At 46.9% G+C, this 27,130-nt stretch overlaps 1 protein-coding gene across 1 annotated transcript in view; it reads left to right on the top strand.

Moving 5' to 3' along the window:
* Nucleotides 1–27,130, top strand: part of COPE (COPI coat complex subunit epsilon) — a 515,037-nt gene that overhangs the window by 345,253 nt on the left and 142,654 nt on the right. Inside the window, exon 8 of the mRNA XM_044053853.1 lies at nt 18,038–18,106. Within this exon, the coding sequence (XP_043909788.1) occupies nt 18,038–18,106 (69 nt within the window). The remainder of the gene's footprint in view (nt 1–18,037; nt 18,107–27,130) is intronic.

Here is a 27,130-nt window from a genome sequence, read left to right as displayed (position 1 = left end):
AATACCTTTGCTTCAGGGCAGGCTCTCTGCACTTCCCTTTAGCTTATCTACTGCGCCCAGGGTATTCACAAAGTGCCTAGCTCCAGCCATTGCTTTTTGCAGACAGAGAAGTATTCAGATTTACCCATGCTTGGACGATTGCCTGATCCAGGCGGAAAGTCAGGAATTGCTACTACAGCACCTGACTTTTGTAAAGAGACTTCTAACTTCACTGGGGTACACCATCAACGAAAATAAATCACACGTAGTACCCTGCCAACAAATTGTATTCCTGGGAGCAAGCTTGAACACAACTTCCCAGATGGCATTCCTCACTCCAGAGAAACAAATTTATTTGACAACTTACTTCAACCTACTGGCCACAAAGACCCAGCCATTTGCAAGAAAAATACTGCAAGCTCTGGGGTTCATGGCCTCTTGCGTTCTGTTAATTCCATATGCAAGACTGCATATGAGGAATCTTCAATGGTATCTAAAAAGTCTATGGTGTCAACATTCTCAGGACATGGAAACAATACTTCCTATCATTCCGTGTCTAAGGGCAGAGTTCCTTTGGTGGGCTGAGGCCTGCAACCACAATAAGGGAGACTCTCTCACTCTACCCCCTGCCACCCAAACCCAAACAGATGCATCAGACTATGCATAGGGGGCTCACATGGCAGGGCAGTGCATTCAGGGCAAATGGAACCCAAAACAGATGCACCTGCATATCAAAGAAATGTTAGCTGTACAGAATGCTCTGACAGCCTTCAAAGGCCTTATTCTTCCCGGGTAACTATTGGTAAAGACAAGACAACACCACATAAGCTGGGGGAACACATTCCTACCCACTCTGCAGACTAGCCATGGCTCTGTGGAACACAGCCTTGAGCAACCAAATGCACCTACAAGCTCAATTCCTGCCAGGCAAACTAAATTCACTGGCAGACGACTTTAGAAGTCCCAGGGACCCACACAAATGGAAACTGGAACCCAAAATATTAAAGCTTTTGGGGAACAGATGGGGGGACACCAGAGGTGGATCTGTTTGCTTCCCCTCAGAAATATCAGTTGAGCAAATACTGGACCAGTACTCCCCGCAGCCAAGCTTGGAAGGTGGATGCCCTGTCCTTTTCCTGGGAAAGCCTCTCAGTCTATGCCTTTCCCCCTCTGCCTCTCCTCTTGAAGGTTTTACTAAAGATCAAACAGGACAAGCCAAGGACAATCCTGATTGCACCATACTGGCCATGTCAGCACTGGTGTCCACTTTTGCGCAGCCTGACAGTGCTACAACCATGGCACCTGCCACAGACACCTTCCCTGCTGTCCCAGCAGGGGACCAAATTCTGCACCCTCAGCTTTAGACCCTGAACCTTGCAGCCTGGCTAATCCCCTGAGCTCACCTCTAGCAACCCTCAGTAAGCAGGTGCTGGATGTCATTCTTGAGGCAAGGAGGCCTAGTACTAGAAAATCCTATTCAGAAAAGTGGGAAAGATACTGTTCCTGGGGCCAGTCTCAAGGTATGGGGACAACTGTGCCCAGCTTACCTGATATACTAGATTACTTAACAGACATGCTGCACAAGGGCCTATCCTTGTCTTCAATAAAGATTCATGCCTCTGCCATCTCAGCTCATTATAATACTGAGCCACCCCTCTTCTCTCATCCTCTGATAAAATAGTTCCTTAGAGGGGCCAAAAATTTAAGACCCCCCCCCCCCAGGGGAGCTGCCACTCCAGCCTGGGACCTTAAGTTTGTATTGGAAAAACGTACACTTCCCCCCTTTGAACCGGCTGCTACAGCAGAGCTGAAATTCCTCTCATGGAAAACAGCCTTACTTCTAGCCCATCACTTCAGCGAGAAGAATGTCTGAACTGCAGGCCCTTATGGCAGTGGAACCCTTCATTATCTTCCATGCGGACAGGGTTTCCCTCAGGACTAACCCATCTTTTATGCCCAAGGTGGTGTCTAGTCTGGCTTTAAACCAGTCCATTCATTTGCCTACTTTTTTCCCCTAATCCTCAAAATAAAGGGGAAAGGATACTGCGTTCTGTAGATGTGCACAGACTGCTTAGATTCTTTTCAGACAGGACTAAGCCTCTCAGAAAATCTGATCAGCTTTGCTGCAGGGGCAGAGGGGAAGGCCATTTCAAAGCAAACCATATCTAAATGGATAGCACACTGCATCCATTTGTGCTACAAGCACCATGGAATACCTACCCCACAGGGGTTAAGAACACATTCTGCTAGGGCTACATCTACCTCTACTGCATTTCTCAGAGGAGTCCCTACCAGGGACATCCTGGAAGCTGCGACCTGGAGCTCTGTACACACTTTCACCCAGCATTACCACTTGCCTGTCTTTTCTAAATCCAGAGCTGATTTTGCCACATCAGTCTTAGAGGGCCTGATTGCCAGGCCTAATGCTTCTTAATCTACCTCTAACCTTCCGTAGCTTTGGGAATCAACCCAAATGTGATGACTGCAAAAGTGAAACACAAAGAACATAGTACAGTTGTTTGCACTTACCATAAATGTAGATGTTCGAGTGTGTTCACTGTTGCAGTCCTGGATGTTCATGTTTCACTGTTGCAGTCATTACATTTGGGTTATCTGCTTGCAGGTAGCCCTCAGTCGGCCTAATTAACAAAGTCTTGGGTCCTGCGTCTGTTGCTGTCCCTTCTTCCATGATGTCAGGGGTATAAAACATGCAGCCGACGCCATTACATCAGTCTTTCTTGCCGTGCGGTGCCCGAAGCAGAAGCAAGTTCGCAAGTGCCGGAAATATTCGTTTTCGAGATTCAGAACCAAAGTCTTCAACTAAAGCTAAGTACTCCATTGGGGAAACTTTTTCTGCTCCTTACCAATGTCAGTAAAAGTTAATAATTGCATTACTTGTGGAAAGAAAATACCTCATAAAGATTTTCATTTGTACTGTATTCCTTGCCTAGGCCCTGACCACGACGTACCTTGCTGTTGGTCTTGTGCTTTATTTAATCAGCGCACTATCCGTCGTTGGTATATTTTCGCCACTAAATATTTCGGTTCCCAGTTTAATTATCCAGAAATGTCATCGGTTAGCCATCCGACTACTGGAATTCCGAAAAAATGCAAAGGTAAATACAGACAGGCCGCCAAGGTCCAAAACTGCCGACGACGCTTCTAAGCCAGTCACCAGTTCGCCAGTACTCAGTGCGGTGCTTTCGCAGCCCCTGATACCTGCTACTTCGCTGGCCTCTACTGAGACCCATTCGGAGTCCAATATGCCACGAGATGCTTCAACTATGAAACCTGCGGATGTCTCTACCTTGGATGGGTCCAGAGCCGCTGTGCAGGCACTGGCTTCTGAGGGTGTATTCAGATCTACGGACTTGCATAATAAATAAACGCCTCCATCTTCACTTAGGGCTAAATCTCGAACCATGCCTAAAAAAACGATGCCCAGGCCTCTTTGCCTAAAAAAACAAATGATAAGAATGGCTGAAGATTTAATAACTCTAATCAGGGGTAGCCAACCCTCCCCTTTCTAAGAGGCCTAGGACTAAAGTTGTTTATGAATCTTCTGACCAGGATTCTGTTTTTTCTGATTCTTCTGATGACCTGGATTTGCCCTCATGTACTTATGAGGATTCTGATGCAGAGGACTCCATTCCCTCTGCTTCCCCTCCAGAGGATTTTTCCTTTGAGGGAAACCTTGCATACTCTAAGGGAGCATTTCCACTGGGAAAGCCAGGATTTTTCTGATTCAAAAAAGAGGCTTGGGGATTTCTTACTCCTACCTCAGCATAGGCCTTAAGCTATTCCTCCTGTACTAAACATTGTTGATGCTTTTTCAGAATCTAGTGTGGCCCCTGATTCCTTGCCTCCTGCTCCCAGAAAACCTGACAGATACTACAGGGTCCCTGAGTCACACAAGTTCCTTTTTAAAAATCCTATGGCGGATCCAGAGACTATTTCACAGGGGCCCAAGGGCATTAAGGCTTCATCTGCTAAAAATCCTACCCCATCTGATAGAGACTCCAGGGCGCTGGATAGATGGGGTAAGAAGGTTTACACTTCTACAACCTTGGCCATTAAGGCATTAAACTGCCAGTTTCATATGTTAAAGTATCAGCAACATGTTACTGGATTGCTTAAACAGAAAATGATGTTGATTCCTGACTGTGTTGAAAATAAAGAATTACAGGATTTAATGCATTCTGCTGAAAAAGTTGGAAAACATACTTTGCAATGTGGTTTTGATTCATTAGAGGCCTCTTGCAGGGCTGCTGTTACTGGGTCTGTGCTCAGAAGGCATGCTTGGCTAAAGGAGAATCCTTGCCTGATCATGTTAAAGCTAAATTGTTGGATGCTCCCTTAAATCAGGACGGCCTGTTTGGCAACAAAGCTGAGGAAGTTCTTAAAAAGATGGAAGATAAAGCTAAATTTATGCAAACTGTTAAAGATTTTTTACAACTTCAGCCTCCAAGATTTAGTAGGCACTGGCCCTCTAAGAATTGGTCCTTTCCAGCCCCTTCTAGGTCTTCTCAAGCCAAACCCAGACACAGCAAAAGCCCCAGGTTACAGTATCAGGGGAGACACAGGACTAAGCAGTGAAGGTCCTCCACTTCCAAATCTGGGAATAATAAGACTCCCCCTATGGTAAACTTCTCTCAATGATTTCCGTTTAAAATTTCCAAGCACTTCTCAAGTGACTGCCCCTTTGGGGGGAAAGATTGCTCTTCATGCAAAGAACTGGGAACTCATTACCCAGGACAAATGGGTTTTAAATATAGTGTCCCAGGGATACAGATTTCACTTCCACACGTTGCCAACACCAAGCGGGTGGCCAGACCTTCCCCCAAATCAGTGGGCAGAGGCCCAAAAACAAGTACTTTCTCTCTTAAGCATGGGGGCTATTCAACTGGTACCAGAAGAGGAAAAGGGGCAAGGTTTCTATTTGAGGCTTTTCCTGGTACCCAGAAAAGACAATTCATGGCGTCCTATCCTGGACCTGTCTACAATAAACACCTTTTTGGAAATTCCAGAATTCAAGAAGCTGACTCTTCACCAATTACTTCCTATGCTAGGCAAAGATTCCTGGTTGGCAACACTAGATTTAACAGAAGCATACCTGCACATCCCAGTCAGGGAATCTTGCAGAAGATACCTACGCTTCAAAGCAGGCTACACGCACTATCAGTTCTCTGCACTGCCCTTTGGCTTATCTACTGTGCCCAGGGTATTCACAAAGTGCCTAGCTCCAGTTATTTACATTTTGCAGGCAAAGAAATATTCAAATATACCCATACCTGGACGATTGTCTAATTCAGGCAGAAAGCCAGGACATACTTTTGAATAGTCTGGCCTTTGCACAAAGGGTTCTAACTTGTCTGGGGTACACCATAAACGAAAAGAAATCGCACCTGGTACTCTGTCAACAAATTATATTCCTGGGAGCAAGCTTGAATACAACATCTGAAGTAGTTAACTTCATTTGCTCAGCAACCTGTGGGTATCGGATCCGTCCTCGGATCTGAGCCGGCAGCTTTTCCAAGCTAAAAGATCCGAGCTGTCAGCTCCTCCCCTTACCCATAATGCCCTGTTGCCTCCCTCCAGTCCTCAGATCTCATTTGTCACGGCTTCTGATAGCTTCTAGCAACTAGCTCTTGGCGTTGGGTGTAAGTTAAACTTTAAAAAAGCTCTATAACTTCTTTTTTGTGTTTCTGAGCGAGTGTTGTAGGTCCTTAATTTTTCTATATACCTCTTAACCTTCTTGTGGTAAATTAGTGTTAAACTTATTTTCTTTCCCTCCCCTTTACTGTGTGCATGTGGTGATGGCCGAAGGGCCTAAGGCCATTTTTTCAAAATGCACTGAGTGTGGCCATAAGCTGTCCCCAGCAGATGGCCACAATCAGTGCATCCTCTGCCTAGGGGTAGGCCGCTTGTCTTCTGGCTGCCAGATATGTGCGGCCTTCAACCCCTGGGCTTTGAGGGATAGGAGAAATAAGTTAATCCTGGCAGGCCTTTTGCCCTCGGATTCTTCTTCCTCCTCTCCCTCTAAGGCACCAGCCGCGGCTGCCCTACCTTCAGTTCCCCCTCCCTTGACTGGGACTCAACCTCGCTCTGTGTCTCAGGGAGAGGGGGACTCTTCCACCAGAGAGAAAAGACAAGGACAGGGAATGGCATAGAAGCCATAAGAGGCGAGCAGAGTCTCACCCCTCTGCTCCACCAGCTAAGGTAGCTAGCCCTCCCAGGAGGGTCTCCAGATCTCCACGCTCTCGACTCCATTCCCCCCGCTTTTCCCGGGAGCTGGAGGTGGAGTAAAGGTCCCCTTCTAGGTCTTCGAGGCGGCCTTCCCGGCCTGCCTCGGCGACCTCTTCGAGGTCCACCAGAAGCATGTCTGAAGCTGGTTTGGACCAGACGATGCGTTGATTCTTGCAGGCCCAGATGCAGATGGGGGTGCTCCTGCCTCCCCCCCTCCGGGGGGAGCTTGGCCCCTTTCTTTGCCCCAATTGCTCCTTCTCCGATTCACTATCAGGTTTCGGAGTCTTTGGATCAGAGCCGTCTTGGACCCAGGGAGTCGTCGGCGCCGACAGTACCCTGGAGCTTGTCGGATCCGAGCTCTCGGGGCCGAGAGCCTAGCTTCGGAGCCGCAGGGGTGAGTGTGTCTTTGGCTCTGTTCCAGTCAGAGCTCACTCCCCCTTCGGGTCCAATTGCATCGGCTCCGACACCGGTCTTTGCGTCGGAGCCGAGGGGGCTGCTCTCGAAGGTAGGGGGGTGTGGTTCGCCCTCGGCTTTTGACGTAGTGGAGAGGGTTCTGTCGAGGAGTTCCAGGTCCCCGGTCTGGGCTACGGATCCACCCGTCACTCCCGCGCATTTGGGCCCATCTTCTATCGTCCGGTCCCAGGGACAGCCTGTGTCTGTGCTCCAGTTAGTTCCCGTAGGGGAACAGGACCCCACTGGTGAGCCCTCCTCGGACAGCCCCACTGAGGAGGTGCCTCACAAGCGAAAGTGCAAAAGGAGGCACATGGACTCCCTGAGTCCCTCACGGGGGACACGGACTTAGAGGAAGGGGAAGGTTCCCCAATGTCACCCCCTGAAGACATCTCCTTCGGAGACATTATGGAAATGCTACACATCAGAGGGGGGTGGTCGGCCCAAAAACCTTCCGATGAGTCAGTGTTTCTGGAAGCATTTGACGCAGGCCCGTCTACCTCTTGGGCCAAACTGATCCCCTGGTAGACTTGATTACTACCAGGGCTTGGAAGGAGCCGGACACCATAGAGCCAATCCCTAAAAGACTGGACAAGATACTCGGCCCCCCTTCTGACAGACATGCGTGGAATAAAGGGTCCCCAGTAGATGCCATGGTGGTGGCAGCTGCCACTAAGAAGGAACTAGCACAGGAAAGTTCCTCTGTCCATCCTCCTGATAAGGAATCTCGGACGATGGACCGTATTGGAAAGCAGATGTTTGCTTCAGCTACCTTTTCCATAAGGGTGCTGAATTACCTGGCACACGTCATCAGGCTCCAGCGAGACTTGATAAAGGAATACACTGGAGCTCCCCCAGAGTCCATGGCGGCCGAGGACAAACGTACCTTCTCGGCTCGCATGCCCACTCTAAAGGCCATTTCTAACACTCCATGTGGCTCCTCTCCCATGCCACGGAGGGAGTGGCTAGAGCTAGCGGACCGGGGGTCGCCTTACGGCGCCACGCCTGGCTTCGCCTTTGTGACTTTTTGGAACCCTTCAAGGCGTCCTTTGCAAACGCTCCCTTTGACGGTTCTACGCTGTTTGGCAAAACCATCCATGACACGCTGCTCCAGAGCGAGAAAGACGGGAAGAAGCTGTCTGCCGTCGGGATCTGCTTCTCTAATCCTCAAAGGTCCTTCTCAAGGAACCAAAGAGGACAGAAGAAGATGTGGTTCTGGAAGTCCCAGCAGTCCCGTCCCGCTCCGGACCCCTCGTCCTTCAGACGCAGAGGAGGACAAGGTGGACGCCGGCCCAGAGGCAGAGGGGGGGCTGACTAATTTCGGGTCCAGAAAGCCCTTCTCTGACCAACCCACACAACAGCCCTGAGGGCTTGCCCAACTGTCTCTCTCTGGAGGCAGTCGGGAGGCGTTTTTCTGTGCACCTTCAAAGTTGGGAGTCCATAACTACCGATTGTGGGTGCTCTGAATAATATCCAGAGGTTACTCTATTCCCTTTCTGCATCTCCCTCCTTTACCGAAGCGCCTTCCCGATGTCCCACCCAATCAAAGGGAGGCGGCGGCTTCAGAAATTTCGAAGTTGCTAAGAAAACGGGCCATCCAGCACATCCCCCAGAGCAGTCCGGATTAGGCAATTACTCCAGGTTCTTTTTGGTGCCAAAAAAGGCGGGGGACTTAAGGCCAATTCTGGGCCTGTCATCTCTAAACCTGTTCATTGCCAAAGAGAAATTCCAGATGGTCACTCTGCAATCTATTCTCCCTCTCTTACAGGAGAACAACTGGATGTGCTCCATAGACCTCAAGGATGCATACTACCACATTCTCATGGATAGACGATCCAGGAGGTTTCTCCGCTTTTGGCTAGGAGCCAATCACTTTCAGTTCAGGGTTCTTCTGTTTGGCCTCAACACAGCCCCCAGGGTGTTCACCAAGGTCATGGCAGTTGTAACAGCCCACCTGAGACTTCAGGGAATTCAGGTCTTTCCATACCTGGACTATTGGCTCCTCATCGCTCCCACCATGCATCTGCTTTGCTCCGCCAGGGATTACTTCCTAGCCAAGGCCCATTGCCTAGGAATTACTGTAAACCTTCAGAAGTCGTCTCTGCATCCTGTGCAAGTTCTGGATTTTATAAGGGCCAGGATAAATATGCGCCAAGCCAAAGCTTTCCTAACCATGGACAGGTTGTGCAACTTGTCACTACACATAATGGCGCTGTTGAAGTCTCCAGCCCCACTTGCAGAGTTTGTCCTCTGAGCCCTGGGCTCCATCGAGGCAGCCATAAGCCTGTCACCCTTAGCAAGATTGCATATGCGAATTCTGCAGTGGACTCTTCAGGTTCACTGGTCTCTTGTACTCCATCCCTTACAGTCACCAATTCCCCTGAGCAGGGTTTGCAGGAACTCCCTTCTTTGGTGGCTCCATTCCCCTGAGCTGCGAGAGGGGAGACAGTTTGTGATGCCTCAGCCCCAAGCCACATTGACCATGGATGCTTCTTGCCTCGGGTGAGGGGGGGCATTCTATGGGCAGAACCGTCCAAGGCATGTGGACTCCCTTACAGACCGTTCTGCATATCAGTGACCTAGAGATGAGGGCAGTGCTTCTAGTGTTGCAGGCTCTTCAAAACCTTCTTCCTCTGGGGACTATTGCAATTCAGGCAGACAACATGGCAGTAGTCTGGTATATCAACAAACAGGGAGGCACCAGATCTTACCCTCTTTGTCGAGAGGCTATGAGAGTTTGGGAATGGGCGATTTCCACAAACCACTTTCTGACAGCAACGCACATTCCGGGTCGTTCCAACCTTTAGCGGACAAGCTGAGTCGCTTGATCCTCACACCTTACGAGTGGTCTCTGAACCCATCAGTAGTGAATCAGATCTTCCTCAGATGGGGTCAACCTTGCCGTGATCTTTTTGATTCTCCTTCAAACACAAAGTGCAGTGAGTTTTTCGCTCTGATTCCCCCTATGGGGGAGAGCCCCAGAGATGCCCTGGTGCATGCTTGGACCCCGGTCTCCTGTATGCTTATCCTCCTCTTCCGCTGATGACAAAATTTCTGCAGAAAGCTCATCGGTTGGGGAGCAAAATAATCCTCATAGCCCCATTCTGGCCTCGCTAGATCTGGTTCCCTTACCTGCGGTCTCACAGTGTAGTTCCTCCTTGGATCTTGGATCCCATTTCGGATCTGATCTCTCATCCTGCGGGTTTACAGCCCCCAAACCTGGGTGACCTCAAGCTCACGGCTTGGTTGATCCAGTTCCACTAATCACAAGGACTCCCAGTATCTCGTCTCCTGTAAAATCTGTTCTGGTAGTGGTGCATAAACCTTCTACTAGAAAGATCTACAGAAGTAAATGGAAGCGTTTTTCCATATGGGCAAAAAATAGAGACTTGGATCCTTTTACTGCACCCATCCCAACGGTTCTTGACTTCTTGTCTCATATCTTTGACCAGGGTGCTAGTGCTTCTACAGTCAAGGTTCAAATGGCGGCTATTTCCCATTTCCGCATTGGGGATAACCTTGGCCCCTTAGCTTCCGCTAAGATATGCAAAACTTTTTTGAAGGGCACCTTTCTGTTGAAACCTCCTGTTAAGAATGCGGTTCCACCTTGGGACTTAACCTTGGTTCGACAAGCCTTGACTGGCCCACCCTTTGAACCAGCGGCTTCGGTTGAGTTAAAATTTTTATCTTGGAAAACAGCCTTCCTGATTGCAATTACTTCGGCCAGGAGAGTATCTGAACTTCAAGCCCTTTGAATGAAACCCCCGTATCTGGTCTTCCATAAGTTCAGAGTGTCTCTCAGGACTTAACCCTTCCTTGTCCAAAGTAGCCTCTGAATCCAATATCAACCAATCCATTAGTTTGCCTGTGTTTTTCCCCAACTTTCAGAACAAATGGGAATACAGATTACATTTATTGGATGTGCACAGACAATTGCGTTTCTACTTGCACAGGATGGCTACTACTAGGAAATCAGATCAACTGTTTGTTTCTTTCACTAAACCATCTTTGGGTAAACCTATTACAAAAGTTACCTTGGCCAGATGGATATCCCTATGCATCAGACATGCTTATTTAGTCTCTGGTCAGCCTGAGCCCTTTGGAGTCCATACCCATTCTACCAGGTCTATGGCTACTTCTGCAGCATTCTGATCGAGAGTACCTCTAGACAACATCTGTTCAGCAGCTACTTGGTCCTCTTCTCATACCTTCATTTCTCATTATAAATTGGATCTGATATTCAGGAGTAGGGCATCATTTGGCTCCGCGGTGCTCCGGAATATCCTTCCTTGAGGTCCGCCCAAGGATTTAGGTAGCTGGGGACTCTGTCCCACAGGTTGCTGAGCAAATGAAGTTAACTACTTCAGATAAAGAAGTTATGTACTCACGTTCCATCTGAGTAGGTAACTTCATTTGTCTGCAACCGACCCTCCCCCCTAACCTGTTTTACGGTTATTCCATCACGCAGTTTCAGCTGGTCTTGCATTTGGTTAGGGTTCCTCTTTCGAGGGGCGTAGTCTGTTTATTGTTTGCAAACTCGATCTGAGGACTGGAGGGAGGCGGCAGGGCATTATGGGTAAGGGGGCGGAGCGGAGAGCTCGGATCTTTTAGCTTGGAAAAGCTGCCGGCTCAGATCCGAGGACGGATCCGATACCCACAGGTTGCAGACAAATGAAGTTACCTACTCAGATGGAACGTTATGGTGAGTACATAACTTCTTTTTTCCAGATGGCTTACCTCATGCCAGAGAAACAAATTCATTTGATAGCCTACTTCAAACAAGTGGCCACAAAAACCCTGCCATCTGCAAGACAAATACTGCAAGCCTTGGGTTTCATGGCCTCCTGTATTCTTCTAATTCCATATGCAAGACTGCATATGAGGAAACTACAGTGGTATCTAAAAAGCCTATGGTGTCAACATTCTCAGGATCTAGAAGCAATGATTCCTATCATAGGTAGGTACTAGGCTATTGGCCCAAGGGCCTACGTAAGCGTAGCCAACAAGGTTTCCTGGCTTACGCCACACAAGAAAGTTATTTTCCTGTGCCATTGTCAAGCCGAGACACAGAAGTGATCCCTGGGGTGTATTTCCTATTTCCCATCCACTCATCAAGATTTTTCTTGAGTGCTAATGAAGAACTTTGCTTGACATAGATGGGTAGCCAGTTCCAGGGTATGGGAAGTGTGTGGGACAGGAATTTATCCCTCCAGCATGTCCTGTTTATTGTGGTGACAAGGTTTAGCTCCCTAGAGCATGTAGCTCGAAGGGATTGGGATTTCTGTAGGTGTAGCATGTCCAACAGCTCTAGGTTTGACATAGCTTTATATATTTTGGGCAGAGATCACCTCGGAGTAGGCGATATGCTACGGAGTAAAGCTGGAGTTTTTTTGAGGCGGTCAGTGTTGGGCATTTGTTTGAGGCCAGTAATCCTTTTTGTGAGGTACTTCTGTGGCCTTTCCAGCTGCTGCAGATGTCTTGTGAGGTACTTTACAAAAGGGGTGTTGTACTCTGTAATGGGTCTAATGAGTGTCGAGTAGAGGGGAACAATGACCTCTTTTTTCCTGGATGAGAACCATTTTATGATGAGGTGTGCCACATAGAAGGACTTCCTGACTACTGTGGCGATGTGACTGTCAAAGGAGAGACTGCTGTCCACCTGGGTCCCAAGGTCTCTCATCATGCATTTAGTGTTAAGTAGATTGCTGCCTATGTGGTAGTTCATGGGTACAGAGTTTTTACCAAAGGGCATGATGCTGCACTTTTTGGCATTGAGCTTGAGGCCATGGCTCTGACACCAGGCATCTGTCTCAGCGAGGCCCTTCTGTAGGATGTCCACATCATTTGGGGACTTGACTATGGCTCCTAGTTTGCAGTCATCTGCAAACTTCGTTAAACAGAGGCCTTCTGTGTTAGCCTGTACTTCAGAGAAGTAGATACCAAACAGGAGAGGTCCCAGGACGGAACACTGTGGTACTCCACTTGTCACTGCTTTGAGGTCAGATTTGGAGTCTGCAACTTTTACAGTGTGGGTTCTGTCAGTGAGCCAGTTGGCAACCTATCTTGTAACGTAGGGATTTATACCTAGTTTAGTGAGTTTAGCTATAATCCCAGAATGGGGGGATGATGTTGAAAGCCTTGGCGAGGTCAAGATAGGCTGTGTGAACCACCTTACCCTAATCTACGGCTTTGATGACTGCCTCAAAGAAGTTGATCAGGTTCTGGAGGCATGATCTGCCTTTCACAAACCCGAACTGGGTGGTATCCAGAGTTTGGAGGTTACCAATGTCTTTGTTTGAGTTCCATGATGATACGTTCCATGGCCTTGCAGACCAGGCTCGTTAGGCTAATAGGTCGATAGTTCCTGGGTCAGTGGTGGCTCCCCCTTTGTGGAGTGGGATAACTGTTGCTGTGTGCCATTCAGTGGGCACAAAGCCTGATGCGAGGCTATTATTGAACATGGTGCTTAAGTGGGGAGCCAGTTCATTCTGACTGCCAGTGTATACCTTGCTGCAGTAACAGCTGGCTCGAAAGGAGGTAGAGTGATTTGATTTGAGGCCTAATTTAAGACCACCCAGGAGAGCTCCAACCCCAGCCTGGGACCTTGTGTACCTTGCCTACGCCTTGAATTCCTTTGGTGGGCAGAGGCCTGCCACCATAACAAGGGACTACCTTTTACACCACCCCCTGCCACCCAAACCCTAACAACAGATGCATCAGACTATGCATGGGGGGCTCCCCTGGCAGAGAAGTGCATTCAGGGCAAATGGAACCCAAGTCAAATGCACCTGCATATCAGTCAAAAAGAAATGTTAGCTTTACAGAATGCTCTGACAGCCTTCAAGGACCACATTCTTCCAGGACAACTTATGGTAAAGACGGACAACACCACTGTTATGTGGTACATAAACAAGCAGGGGGGTACACATTCTTACCCCCTCTCCAGACTAGCCATGGCATTGTGGAACACAACCTTGAGCTACCAAGTGCACATACAAGCTCAATTCCTGCCAGGAAAATTAAATACACTGGCAGACGAACTAAGCAGAATTCTCATGGACCCACACGAGTGGAAACGGGAACTAAGGATATAAACCTGTTTGCCTCTCCCCAGAACTACCAATTGGACAAATTTTGCACAAGGACTCACCAACAAGCAAGCCTGGAAAGTGGATGCACTGTCCTTCAGCTGGAAAAACCTATCAGTCTATGCCTTCCCCCTCTGCCTCTGCTTTTCAAAGTACTACTAAAAATCAAACGGGACAAACCAAGGATGATTTTGATTGCTTCAGACTGACCACGCCAACACTGGTACCCTCTCCTGCGCAGTGTCATAGTTATCCCCATGGCACCTGCCTCAGACTCCTTCCTTGTTGTCTCAGCAGGAGAACCAGTTTCTGCACCCTCAGCTTCTAACACTGAACTTTGGAGCCTGGCTAATTACATAATCTCTCCTCTACCATCCCTCAGTAAACCTGTGATGGATATCATTTTAGAGGCAAGGAGGCCTAGTACTAGAAAATCTTATGCTGAAAAATGGAAAAGATTCTGTGCCTGGAACCAATCTCAAGGGTTACCTCAGATTTTACAATGCTTAACTGAGATGCTTCACAAAGGCCTGTCTTTTTTCTCCATTAAAATCCACGCCTCAGCCATTTCAGCTCATTATAGCACAGAACCTCCCCTCTTCTCTCATTCACTGCTCAAGCAGTTCCTCAGAGGGGCCAAAAATTTGAGACCTCCCAGGAGAGCTCCAACCCCAGCCTAGGACCTTAACTTTGTTTTGGAGAAACTCGCTCTACCTCCTTCCGAGCCAGCTGCTACTGCAGACTTAAAATTTCTTTCTTGGAAAACAGCTTTCCTTTTGGCAATTACTTCAGCTAGAAGGGTATCTGAATTACAGGCCCTCATGGCAGTGGAGCCTTTCATCATCTTTCATATGCGGACAGGGTGTCCCTCAGAATCAATCCATCCTTCATGCCCAAGGTGGTATCCAGTGTGGCTCTTAATCAGCCTATTAATTTGCCAACCTTCTTTCCCAATCAACAGAACAAAGGGGAATGGATACTGCATTCCTTAGATATGCACAGACAAGTTAGATTCTACTTGGACAGGACTAAACCTCAAAGGAAATCTGAACAACTGCTGGTGGCATTTGCTGCAGGGGCAGAGGGGAAGGCTATTTCAAAGCAAACCATTTCTAAATGGATAGGCCATTGCATTCATTTCTGCAATAAGCACCATGGAAAACTGTCCCCCAGAGGATCAGACCCCTCACTCCACCAGGGCTGCATCTACCTCTACAGCCTTTCTCAGAGGCGTCCCTATCAGGGACATCCTAGAAGCTGCTACCTGGAGTTCTGTGCATTGTTTCACCAAGCATTATCATTTGCCAGTTTTCTCTAAATCCAGAGCTGGCTTTGCCACTGCTGTCTTGCAGGGCCTTATAGCTGGTTCTAATGCTATCTAAATTCCTCCTCCCAACCGTAGCTTTGGAAATCTACCCAAATGTAATGATTGCAACAGTGAAACACGAAAAACATAGTACAGTTGTGTACACTTACCATAAATGTAGATGTTCTGAGTGTATTCACTGTTGCAGTCCTGGTTACCCTCCCTCCAGCCCCCTTACTTCTTTTGGCTATACCTCGACTCTCCTTTACTATGCTTAAAAGCCTTAAAAGCCTTTTTGGTGGATTTGCTTTTTTGTTGGAGGTATATCATTGTACTTTTATATTTAATTGCTCCCCATTAGGGGGGCACCTGACATCTGGGGCAAGAAAAACTGATGTAATGGCATCGGCTGCATGTTTTATACCCCTGACGACCTGACGTCATGGAAGAAGCGGCAGCATCCGAGACAGAAATCCCAAGACTCTGGTATTCAGGCAGTCTGAGGGCTACCTGCAGGCAGATGACACAAATGTGATGACTGCAGCAGTACACTCGAACATCTACATTTATGGTAAGTGTACACAATTGTACTTTTTCTGTGATGAAACACTGGAGCATGATGCATGCAGTGTCAATGCCTAATTCCAGTAAATAGGTTTTCCACATTTTTTCTAGTCTTTACTTCTTGAAAGCAAAAACAAAAAAGCTTGTAACCCCCTTACATACCCTGTGGCAAAACCTAGTGAGGGTAATTGTTTTTTATAGGTTCATAGGTTTGTACTAGGCTATCAGCCCTAGGGCCTATACAAGCCTAGCCATAACAATTCCCTGGCCATTTCTTCCCACACTATTTACTTCCCTGGACCCCTGTCTAGCAGGGTGACTGACGTGGTCCCTGGGGTGAATTTCCTTTCTCTCATCCAATCATCAAGGTTCCTTTTGAAGAGGGCCAAAGAGGCACTCTGCTTGACATGTATGGGCAATCTATTCCAGAGTCTGGGGAGTCTCTGGGTCAGGAACCTATCCCTCCAGCATGTTTTGTTTATTGTGATGACAAGGTTTAGATCCCTGGAGCGTGTGGCTCTGAGGGATTGGGATTTCATTAAGTGTAGCATGTCGAACAGCTCTGGGTTTGACATGGCCTTGTATGTTAAGCAGAGATCGCCTCTGAGTAGACGATATGCGACAGAGTATAGCTGGAGTTTTTTAAGGCGGTCAGCTTAGGGCATCTGCTTTAGGCCTGTGATTCTTTTAGTGAGGTATTTCTGCGGCCTGTCCAGTTGTTGCAGATGTCTTGAGAGGTACCTACCAAACGGGGCGTTGTATTCTATAATGGGTCTAATGAGGGATGAGTACAATGGGACAATGACCTCCTTTTTTCTGGATGAAAAGCCCTTAGTGATGAGGAGTGCCACATAGAAGGATTTCCTGACTGTTGTGGCAATGTGGTTATCGAAAGTGAGACCACTGTCCACATGTGTCCCTAAGTCTCTTATCACACTTTTGGTGTTTAGTGTACTGCCACCTATATGGTAATTCACAGATGCATGTTTTTTTCCCAAAGGGGATAACTATACATTTCTTGGCATTGAGCTTGAGCCCATGGCTCTGGCACCAAGCGTCTGTTTCTGTAAGGCCCTTTTGTAGAGTATCCACATCATTTGGGGATTCAATAATAGCTCCCAGTTTGCAGTCATCTGCAAATTTTGTTAGCCAGAGTCCCTTAGTGTTGGCCTGTACTTCAGAGAAGTAGATGCCAAACAAGAGCGGTCCCAGGACTGAACCCTGAGGTACTCCACTTGTCACTTGTCTGGAGCTTGGTTTGGAGTCGGCTACTTTTACAGTGTGGGTTCTATCAGTAAGCCAGTTAGCAACCCATTGGGTGACATAGGGATTAATGCCCAGCTTCCATGGCTCTGGAGACTGATTCGAAGAAGTCAGTCAGGTACAGGAGGCACGATCGGCCCTTCACGAACCCAAACTGGGTGGGGTCCAGTGTTTGAAGGTTGCCAATGTCTTTGTTTATAAGTTCCATGATAATACGTTCCATGGCCTTGCAGATGAGACTTGTCAGACTGATGGGACGGTAGTTTCCGGGATCCAAGGTGGATCCCCCCTTGTGGAGTGGGATAACTGTAGCTCTACGCCACTCAGTGGGCACGAAACCTGAGGTGAGGCTATGATTAAACATGACACTTAGGTGAAGTGCCAGTTCATATTGTAGTTCATGTAGTACACAGCCCGGGATGTCATCTGGTCCCATGGATGCTGTATTCTTAGCTTTGGAGAGTGCGTTTTTTTACCTGTGTGGCGTTATTGCGAATTTGGCAATCTTCCGGTATTGAGATGGGCCATTTAGGGGGTGAGAGGGGGTGAAGTTGGCACTGAATCGATCTGCCAAGATATTGGCAGTATCCTTGGGATCAGTATATTTAATGCCATTCTGTTTTAGCTCAGAGCAGATCTGAGCATTGTCATTTAGATTCTTGACATAGTTATAGAATGCCTTGTGGTTGTCTTTGGAATCTTTGGCAATTTTATTTTCGTAACTAGCTTTGGAGGATTTTGAGGGATCTCAGTTTCTTACTGAGGCTGGTAAGGGAGTCCCACATTTAGTAACTTCTTTAGTTGAATCACTACTTGCTGTCACCAAGACTGGCACTGTTGCTCGGCTAATAGTATTTGAAGCTTGCCAGCCCATAGAGTAATGAATCTCCCTGTCCTGACTAGCCATGAAGTTTATATTCATTTTCAAGAATAAGTTTTGATAGAACTGCTTATAGTGCTGTCATGTTCCAGTGAACTATCTGTTGTTTGCTGTATTTTTTTTTAATAACTAACTGGGTACAATAATTCTGGTATTTTATAGGCTGCATCATACCTGTAGTGTCTTTTATGTTTTCTGCAGTTTTACACTATTCAGCAAAGTGCATTTACTGAATATCTGCAATTGCCTTGTTCCTTTTAGGACAGCAGCCACCCTGAGACTCTGATAAATTTTGTTGTGCTAACCCAACACCTTGGAAAGGCTCCAGAGGTAAGGCTTTTGTTGATCATAAACTGAACATTTGAGTTACTCTTGCACAACTGCCAGTCTACTATTTGTCCAAATCTATTCATTTGAAAGATCTCTAAAGGCACAAAATGAAATTTTGTTTTCACACACAGTGTTTGCATGCACCTTTATGCCTGCGAACACTTTTTTGTGTAAAAAGAAAAGCCTATTTTGCAGCCTTTAGAAACTTACAAGATTTTAAATATAGCTTCCATACATAGAAGACTAAAAATACAGAGCCATGTTTACGCCTTTAATATTAATGGCTGGGCAGAAGGTATTGACGTCGCTCTGGATGGCAACTCTAATTGAGCTGGATTAGTGTAGGCAAGTAATTGTGTACTAATTAACTGCCAAACTGTTAAATTAACAGTTTGGCAAAAAACTAAGTCTAAATTTTTTGCCCAACTGTTAATTTAACAGTTTGGCAGTTACGTAACTAATGCACATTTACTACCTACGCTAATACAGCTTAATTAGAACTGGCACTCAGGGTGATGTCAAGGTGTCAACACCTCCTGCCCAGTCATTAATATTAATGCCATAAATACAGCTCTGTATTTTTAGTCTTCTGTGTTTGGAAGCTATATTCAAAACTTTGTAATTTTTTAAAGGTTGCAAAACTGACTTTTCTTTTTTTCACAAAAGTGTTTGCATGCATAAAGATACATGCAAACACTTATGCTTGTGTGTGAAGAAAATTTTGTTCCTTTAGACATGATTGAGAGGATCAGTTTTAGTAACTATACTAAAAAGGAATTTGAGGTGTTATTTTTGCACTGATAGTAAGTACTTGTGAAAACACCTTAACCTTATGCATTTTACGTTAATATTGTATGTTATGTTGTCCTTATCTCGCCTTCATTCATTGCTGGATGGGTCCGGAACCGAGAATTGGTTCCATCTCGGCCTGTACTAAACCTTGAGAGCCTCCACTGGCTCGAGGCTATACCCTATCCCATCATGCCTTGGGAAGATTACCCAGATCTCGTTTGCTGCTAAACAAGATCACGTGCTTCCTACTAGGCTCCAGGCTAAGTAGAATAATTTTCTTCATTTATATAATGTTTTGCTCTAAATATTTAGTATGTATGTTGGATAATTTGTATTGGTGTGTTAGACACAAGCCTTTCCAGGTCCGTTGTGATTTTTTGTACTGTTTGTTGCTGGCAGTCATCTTTCGCTAGGGCGTTTCTTTGCACCCTATCCCAGTCCCAAACTCGATTAAGTTAGAGTTTTTTTGGGTCTTTTGTTGTTTGTAAAGATGTCTTGCTTATCTTATCCCATTGTTGTTGGGCAATCCGCTTGTGTTGGAGGGCTCCCTTCAGCCCGTTTAACTTGGAGGGCTTTCCTACTTTCCCCTTTCCATTTTTCCTGTGAGGAGTTGTTTAAGTTAGAGGCGTCTCCTCTGGCTACTTTTTGCTTCTTGTAATTGTTAGTTGATATAAAAAAAAAAAAAAAAAAAAAAATTGTTCTTGTTGGTTCCTGAGTTCTTAGTTTGACTTGTTGTTGCTCAGTCTTGTCTAAAGATGCTAAAGAAGCAAAGCCTTCGGGCTTTAAAAAATGTGATCGATGCAGCCAAAAAATGTCCTTGAGAGATGGACACACTAGTTGTGTGTATTGTTTTAGGTGCTGTTCATCTGCAAGAGTCATGCTCTTTTGGCCATGCATTCAGCTCCAGAATGTTAATGGAGAGGGAAAATAAGTTGTCAGGGGATTGTTGAAAGTTCCTTTTTCAGAGGCTCCAGAAAGGAAACAGAGTTCCTCAAAATCCTCTCACCAGTCTCAGTCTCCTAGGTCAGAGAAGACTTCAAAGAGATCTTGTTCCACGGCTCCATTATCAGAATCCTCGAAGAAGCATGCAAAACAGTTATCCACAGACCCAAAGGCTTTTGGGCCTGAAAAAGCTCTCTGTTCAGCTCCCCTAGTTATTTCGGAGCCAACAGTTCATATTCGGAGCCGGTCCCCAGTTCTTGAACCGGACTCTTTAGTATTGCATTCGCCTATCCTGAAGTCAGTCAGATCTTTGACTCCGTCCTCTTGGTCCTCCAGGAGTCTTTTGGATAACTATGTGGAGCAGGTGGTCATGAGGCTGTTACGGACGCTGGCGCTGGCCAAGATTTTGGTAACCCCTATCCAGAAGGTTTTGGGACCAGCAACCATCACTTCCCCTTCATCGATTCCTCTTCTGACCCATGTTGTGGCTTCGGAGCTGGAGTGCTTGGATCCGACTGTAGTGGAACCATCGGGGCCGAGACCTGCTCCAGGATCTTTGGTCCCAACTACCACTCTGACCTCCTCGGTTCCATCGTCTGCTGAGGGGTTTAGAGGCCGATGCTCTCCCATCAGGTCCAAGGAGGAGAGTCGAGTTGGACAGTTGTCTGACCCGAATCTACCTCTCACGGTCTTGGCACAGGGGAGCTCAGCGCCTACATCAGCCTCCGAGTCCACCACCTTGGTTCGGGGGGAGTCTTCTAGTTCCTCGGAGCTGGGAGCTCCCTTGGAGCCAGGCCGTGGTGCTTTTGAGGTCATGAGGAGAGCGCTGTCACCCCAGATGGCTCCACTCTCAGATCCAAACACTCTTCCCCCAGTAGCACCAGAGTCTATCTCTTTATCATCTCTCCCTCCCAAGCATGGAGACCCAAAGTCCCAGGACGCCCCACTGGGCGAAACCATCTCTTCTGAAACCTCTCCTGAGTACTCCGCTGAAGAGGTCCCTCGGAAGAGGTTATGTAAGAGGAAACTTCTAGACTCCCCTGAGGAGTCCATCACTTGAGACATATACCTCGATTCAGAAGGGTCCCCACGGTCACCCTCTGAGGATGTCTGCTTTGCAGACATCCTAGAGATCCTTAAACAGAGAGGTGACTGGAAGTCCATCAACCCTTCTGAGGATGAGTACATGGAGGCTTTCGGGTCTTGCCCCTCCACCTCTTGGATGACTCTGCCTTTTGACCAGCTCCTGAATGTAGTCAGTCAGAAGGTGTGGGGCTCTCCAGAGTCTGTAGAACCTGTTCTGAGGGGGCCAAATAAATGTATTACAGCGCCCCCTGTAGACTTTCTCACAAAAGGTGCCCCGGTAGATGCTATGGTGGTGGCGGTGGCAGCCACCAAAAAGGAATAGTCTGAGACTTCCTCATCTGTCCATCCACCGAATAAAGAATCTTGCATGATGGACAGATACAGAAAGCGTACGTTTTCGTCAGCTTCCTTCACCCTTAGGTCACTGAACTATTTGACCCCATTTTACTAGGCTTCAGAAGTATCTCCTGAAAGAGCTAGGTGATGCCCTCCCAAGGTTCTACAGCTGTGAGGGTTTCAGACAAGGTGCCCTCTCAGCTTTCCACCTTAAATTCCGTGGTAAACTCCTCCATGTGACTTATCTCTTATGCGGCCAGTGTAGGTACAGGAATCTCCTTAAGGAGGCATTCCTGGATGCGCTTATGTGAGTTTGCAGAGCCCTTAAAGTCTTCCTTTATCAACAACGCCCCTTTTGATGGCTCGTCCTTGTTCGGGCCAAAAGTGAAAGACTCTGACCAGGTGCGAGCAAGAGGGAAAGACTCTTTCTGCCGTGGAGTACATTTTTCCCTTCCTACCAGGCCTTACCCCAAAGGCCAGAAAGGGTGGAAAATGTGGATGTTCATGTTTCACTGTTGTAGTCATCACACTTGGGTTTTTCTGCCTGCAGGTAGTCCTCAGTTGGCCCGAAATACCAGAGTCTTGGGATTTCTGCGTCGGATGCTGATGTTCATCATGTTACACTGCTGCAGTCATCACACTTGGGTTATCCTGCCATCAGGCGGTCCCACAGTCGGCCAGAATTCCAAAGTCTTGGTCCGGCATCGGTTGCTGTCGCTTCTTCCCTGACGTCAGTGCGCCAGGGGTATATAAGATGCATTCGACGCCATTTTCTTCAGTCTTTCTTGCCGCACGGTGGCCGAAGCAGAAGCAGTTCGCAAGTGCCGGTCGACCGACTCCTGAGATTTTCAAAGTCGAATTTCAGAACCGACGAATTTCAGAACCAAAGTCTTCAATTAAAGCTAAGTACCCCATTGGAGAAACTTTTTTTCTTGCCTCAGACAGATGTCAAAAAAAGTTAACAATTGTATTTCTTGTGGAAAGCAAATACCTCATAAGGACTTCCACTCTTACTGTATTCTATGCCTAGGCCCTGATCACGACGCCATTAGTTGTCGGTTCTATGCTAGATTTAACAGACGCACTGTTAAAAGGCGTTTTGATTTTGCATTGCACTACTTTGGCCGAAGGTTCAATTATACTATGCCGTCGGATCATCTGACGACCGGGTTACCGAAAAAACGCAAGGACAAGGATAAAGACAGGCATCCGAGGTCCAAAACCGGTGAAGCCTCTTCTAGGCCAGTCGCCGGTTCGCAGGTTCTCAGTGAGGTGCTTTCGCAGCCCCTGACACCCGCTACCTCAGAGCCACAGGCCGCCTCCGACTCCCACGTGGAGACAACTAGGCCTCTGGAAACTCAAGGTATTGGGCCTACGGAAACTAATCCCTCAGACGGGTCCGGAGCCGCTGAGCAGGCATCGGCTTCTGAGGGTGTTTTCAGACCTTCACAATTTACTATCAAAACAACAGCCAAGACGAAAGTACCACTAAAGACAAAGAAACAAGTACAGCCTTCTCCTGGACAAGCCTCCATGCCTAAAAAACAGATGCTTAAAATGGCCGAAGACCTCATTACTCTAATCAGGGGTTCCCATCCCCCTCCTGAGAAAAGGCCTAGGCAGGATACAGACTATGATTCCTCTGATCAGGTTTCCATTTCCTCTGATTCCACTTCTGACCAGGGGTACTCTATTCCTCCTTATGAGGACTCTGATGCTGAAGAATCTATCCCTTCAGCCTCTCCTCCTGAGGATTATTCTTTTGGGGAAACTTTACATACCATGAGGGAGCACTTCCATTGGGAAAGTCAGGAATACTCAGATTCTAAGAAAAGGCTCATAGATTTCCTTTTACTACCTCAGCACAGGCCCCTGGCTATTCTGCCTGTGCTAGATATTGTGGATGATGTGTTTTCGGAATCCAGCTTATCTCCTGATTCCTTGCCCCCTGTGCCAGCCAAGCCAGATAGGTACTACAGAGTCCTTGACTCTCACAAGTTTCAGTATAAAAACCCTTCTGCTGATCCAGAAACTATTTGCCAGGGTCCAAAAGTGGTTAAGGTTTCTATTGCAAAAAATCCAGTACCCTTGGACAGAGATTCCAGAGCTTTGGATAGATGGGGGAAGAAAGTATACACTTCCGCTACTTTAGCTGTAAGAGCCTTAAATTGCCAGTTTCACATGCTTAAGTACCAACAATATTTAATGACTCGATTAAAACAGAAAATGCTTGCTAGCTCAGAAGCTCCTGATTGTAAGGAAATGCAGGATTTGTTGCATGCAGTTGAACAGGTGGGAAAACATACTCTGCAACGTGGTTTTGATTCTCTAGAGGCCTCTTGTAGGGCCGCAGTTACAGGCTCAGTTATTCAAAGGCATGCTTGGTTAAAAGAACAAAGTTTACCTGATCATGTTAAGGCAAAATTATTGGATGCTCCTTTACAGCATGATACCTTGTTTGGTGTTAAGGCAGAAGAGGTGTTAAAGAAAATGGAGGAAAAAGCTAAATCTATGCAAACAGTCAAGGATTTCTTGCAGGTACAGCCACCTCGATTTAGCAGAAATTGGCCTACAAAGAATTGGTCCTTTCCAGTGTCAGACAGGCCACAGAGAGGCAGATACAGATGCCCAAGAGGCAGATCTCAACCCCAAGGCTCAGACAAAAACAGTGGGGCACCTCAACCCCATGAGGAGGTGAGGACAAGTCTCAACCTTACAGGAAGCAGTCACAATAACTTTCCCCTTCGCATGCCAAGCACTTCCCTTTTGGAAGCCCCCTTGGGGGGGAAACTAGCACTTTTTTCTCAAAACTGGCAAACAATCACCCAAGACAGATGGGTTCTGAATATTGTGTCTCATCCACTTTCATACGTTACCAAGGCTAAAAGGAATGCCAGATCTGCCACAAAACCAAAGGGCAGAGGCACAAAAACAAATTTCAGCCCTTATGGACATGAGAGCTATTCAAAAAGTACCACAGGAAAAACAAGGACAAGGTTTTTACTCAAGACTGTTCCTGGTTCCCAGAAAGGACAAGGCCCATACTAGACCTTTCAATTCTAAATACATACCTGGATATTCCAAAATTCAAAATGTTGACTTTACAACAGCTTCTACCCATGCTGGGCAAGAACGCTTGGCTTGTTACTCTGGACCTCAGAGGCATACCTGCATGTCCCTATCAGACAAAATTGCAGAAGATACCTCAGATTCAAAGCTGGCTCAATGCACTACCAATTCTCTGCACTGCCCTTTGGCTTATCTACTGCACCCAGAATCTACACAAAGTGCCTGGCACCAGTAGTTGCTTTTTGCAGACAAAAAGGAATTCAAATATATCCATACCTGGACGACTGCCTCATTCAAGCAGAGACAAAGGACATCCTCTTACAGCATCTGGCGGTTGTAAAAAGGTTGCTAACCTTTCTAGGGTACACTGTAAACGAAAAGAAGTCAAAACTAGTGCCCTCACAACAGATTACATTCCTGTGTGCCAGCTTAAATACAACGGCCCAGATGGCTTACCTCACGCCAGACAAGTACAACTAACTCAATATTTTCAATTACTGGCAAAAAGTCCCATCTCCCTGCAAGAAAAATTCTGCAGGCCCTGGGATTCATGGCATCCTGCATACTACTAATACCATATGCCAGACTGCATATGAGGAAAATACAATGGTACCTAAAAAGTGTTTGGACTCAACACTCTCACAATTTAGAAGCAGTAATACCAATGATTCCCTGCCTACAACAGGAGTTTCGATGGTGGGCACAGGCATGTCACCTAAACAAGGGTCAGCATTTCACCCTACCCACAGCCAGGCAAACTCTAACAGCGGATGCTTCGGATTACACCTGGGGAGCACACATGGCAGGAAAATGCATACAGGGCACGTGGAGCACAGACCAGATGCATCTACACATCAATCAAAAAGAGATGTTAGCGGTGCAAAATGCCCTAACAGCTTTCAAGGACTTTTTGCATCCAGGACAATTAATAAAGACAGACAACACCACAGTTATGTGGTACATAAACAAGGGGGCACTCATTCTTACCCCCTATGCAGGCAAGCCATGACCTTATGGAACACAGCTCTAATGTACCAAGTTCACCTGCAAGCACAATTCCTGCCAGGAAAGGAAAATACTCTGGCAGACTATCTAAGCAGGAATGTCATGGACCCTCACTAATGGAAATTGAATCCACAAATCTTCAGCATGGTAACACAAAAATGGGGGTGCCCAGACATAGATCTTTTTGCCTCCCCACTGAACTGCCAAGTACAAAAATTCTGCACAAGGACTTACCACAAACAAGCATGGAAAGTGGATGCCCTTTTGCTCAGCTGGAGAAACCTAAAAGTATATGCATTCCCACCTCTGCCTCTCCTTTCAAGGGTGCTCCTAAAAGCCAGACAAGAGAAACCACGGATGATACTGATTGCCCTAGACTGGCTACACCAGCACTGGTACCCTATATTAAGGAACCTTGCTCAAGGACCACCATGGATTTTGCCTCAAATTCCAACCCTTTTGACTCAACAAAACAATCAGATTCCTGCACCATCAGCTGAAAACCTTAAACCTGGCAGCATGGCAGATTCATTAGACAAACAGGCAACATTTCTCTCTAAAGCAGTTATGGATGTAATTTTGGAGGCCAGGAGGCCTAGCCACCAGGAAGGCTTACTCAGACAAATGGAAAAGATTCTGCATCTGGAACCAGGCTCAAAACCTTGATCTTCTTGTCCCAAACATTCCTCAGATTTTACAATACTTAACTGAGATGCTGGACAGAGGCCTATCCTTTTCATCAATTAAGATCCACACCTCTGCCATTTCAGCACATTACAACACGGATCCTCCTTTATTCTCTCATCCTTTGCTAAAACAGTACATCAGAGGGGATATAAAACATAAGACCGCCCAGGAGAGCACCAACACCAACTTGGGACCTCAATTTCATTTTGGAAAAACTGACCCTGCCTCCTTTCGAGCCAGCTTATACAGCAGATCTAAAATTTTTATCATGGAAAACAGCTCTGCTCCTAGCAGTAACTTCAGCATGAAGAGTCTCAGAGCTACAGGCATTAATGGCAGTGGAACCTTTTATAATTTTTCATCAGGACAGGGTTTCTCTAAGGACAAACCCTACCTTTATGCCAAAGGTGGTATCTAGTGTGGCCCTTAACCAAACCATCCATTTGCCAACTTTTTATCCAAACCCGTAGAATAAAGGGGAAAAACTTCTGCATTCTTTGGGCATACACAGACAGCTATGCTTCTACTTGGACAAAACAAAAGCTATCAGGAAAACTGAGCAGCTGTTTGCAGCATATGCTGCAGGATCACAGGGCAAGGCTATCTCAAAGCAGACTATTTCCAAATGGATAGGGCACTGTATTAGATGTCCTTCATGGATGCATCTGCAGTCATAACAACTGGGTTGTCCTGTCGTCAGGCAGCCCTTCAGTCGGCCGGATTCCAAAGTCCGGGTCCGGCTGATGTCGCACTTCACCCGACGTCATCTCTGTTGGTCTTCGGGTATAAAAGCATCAGCCGACGCCATTTTCCTCAGTCTTTCTTGCCGTGGCCAAGCAGAAGCTGTTCGCAAGTGCCGGTCGGTCGGATCCAGAGATTACTTCTACCGAATACTACTTCGAAGACTTCTAAAGCTAAGTACCCCGTTGGGGACTCTTTCTTGCCTCAGCCGATGTCAGAAAAAGTTAATAATTGTTTAACCTGTGGGAAACAAATACCTCATAAAGATTTCCACTCTTATTGTCTGCCTTGTTTAGGCCCAGCCCACGTAGCAGCCTGTTTGGCCTGTGCTTCTTTCAACCGACGAACGCTTAGGCGTCGGTCGGA

This window comes from Protopterus annectens, chromosome 13.part0, assembly GCF_019279795.1.
Source record: "Protopterus annectens isolate FY-2018-M chromosome 13.part0, PAN1.0, whole genome shotgun sequence".
Classification (NCBI taxonomy): domain Eukaryota; kingdom Metazoa; phylum Chordata; order Ceratodontiformes; family Protopteridae; genus Protopterus; species Protopterus annectens.
The sequence above is the reverse complement of the archived record's forward strand: the minus strand, read 5'-3'. Positions and strand labels throughout refer to the sequence as shown.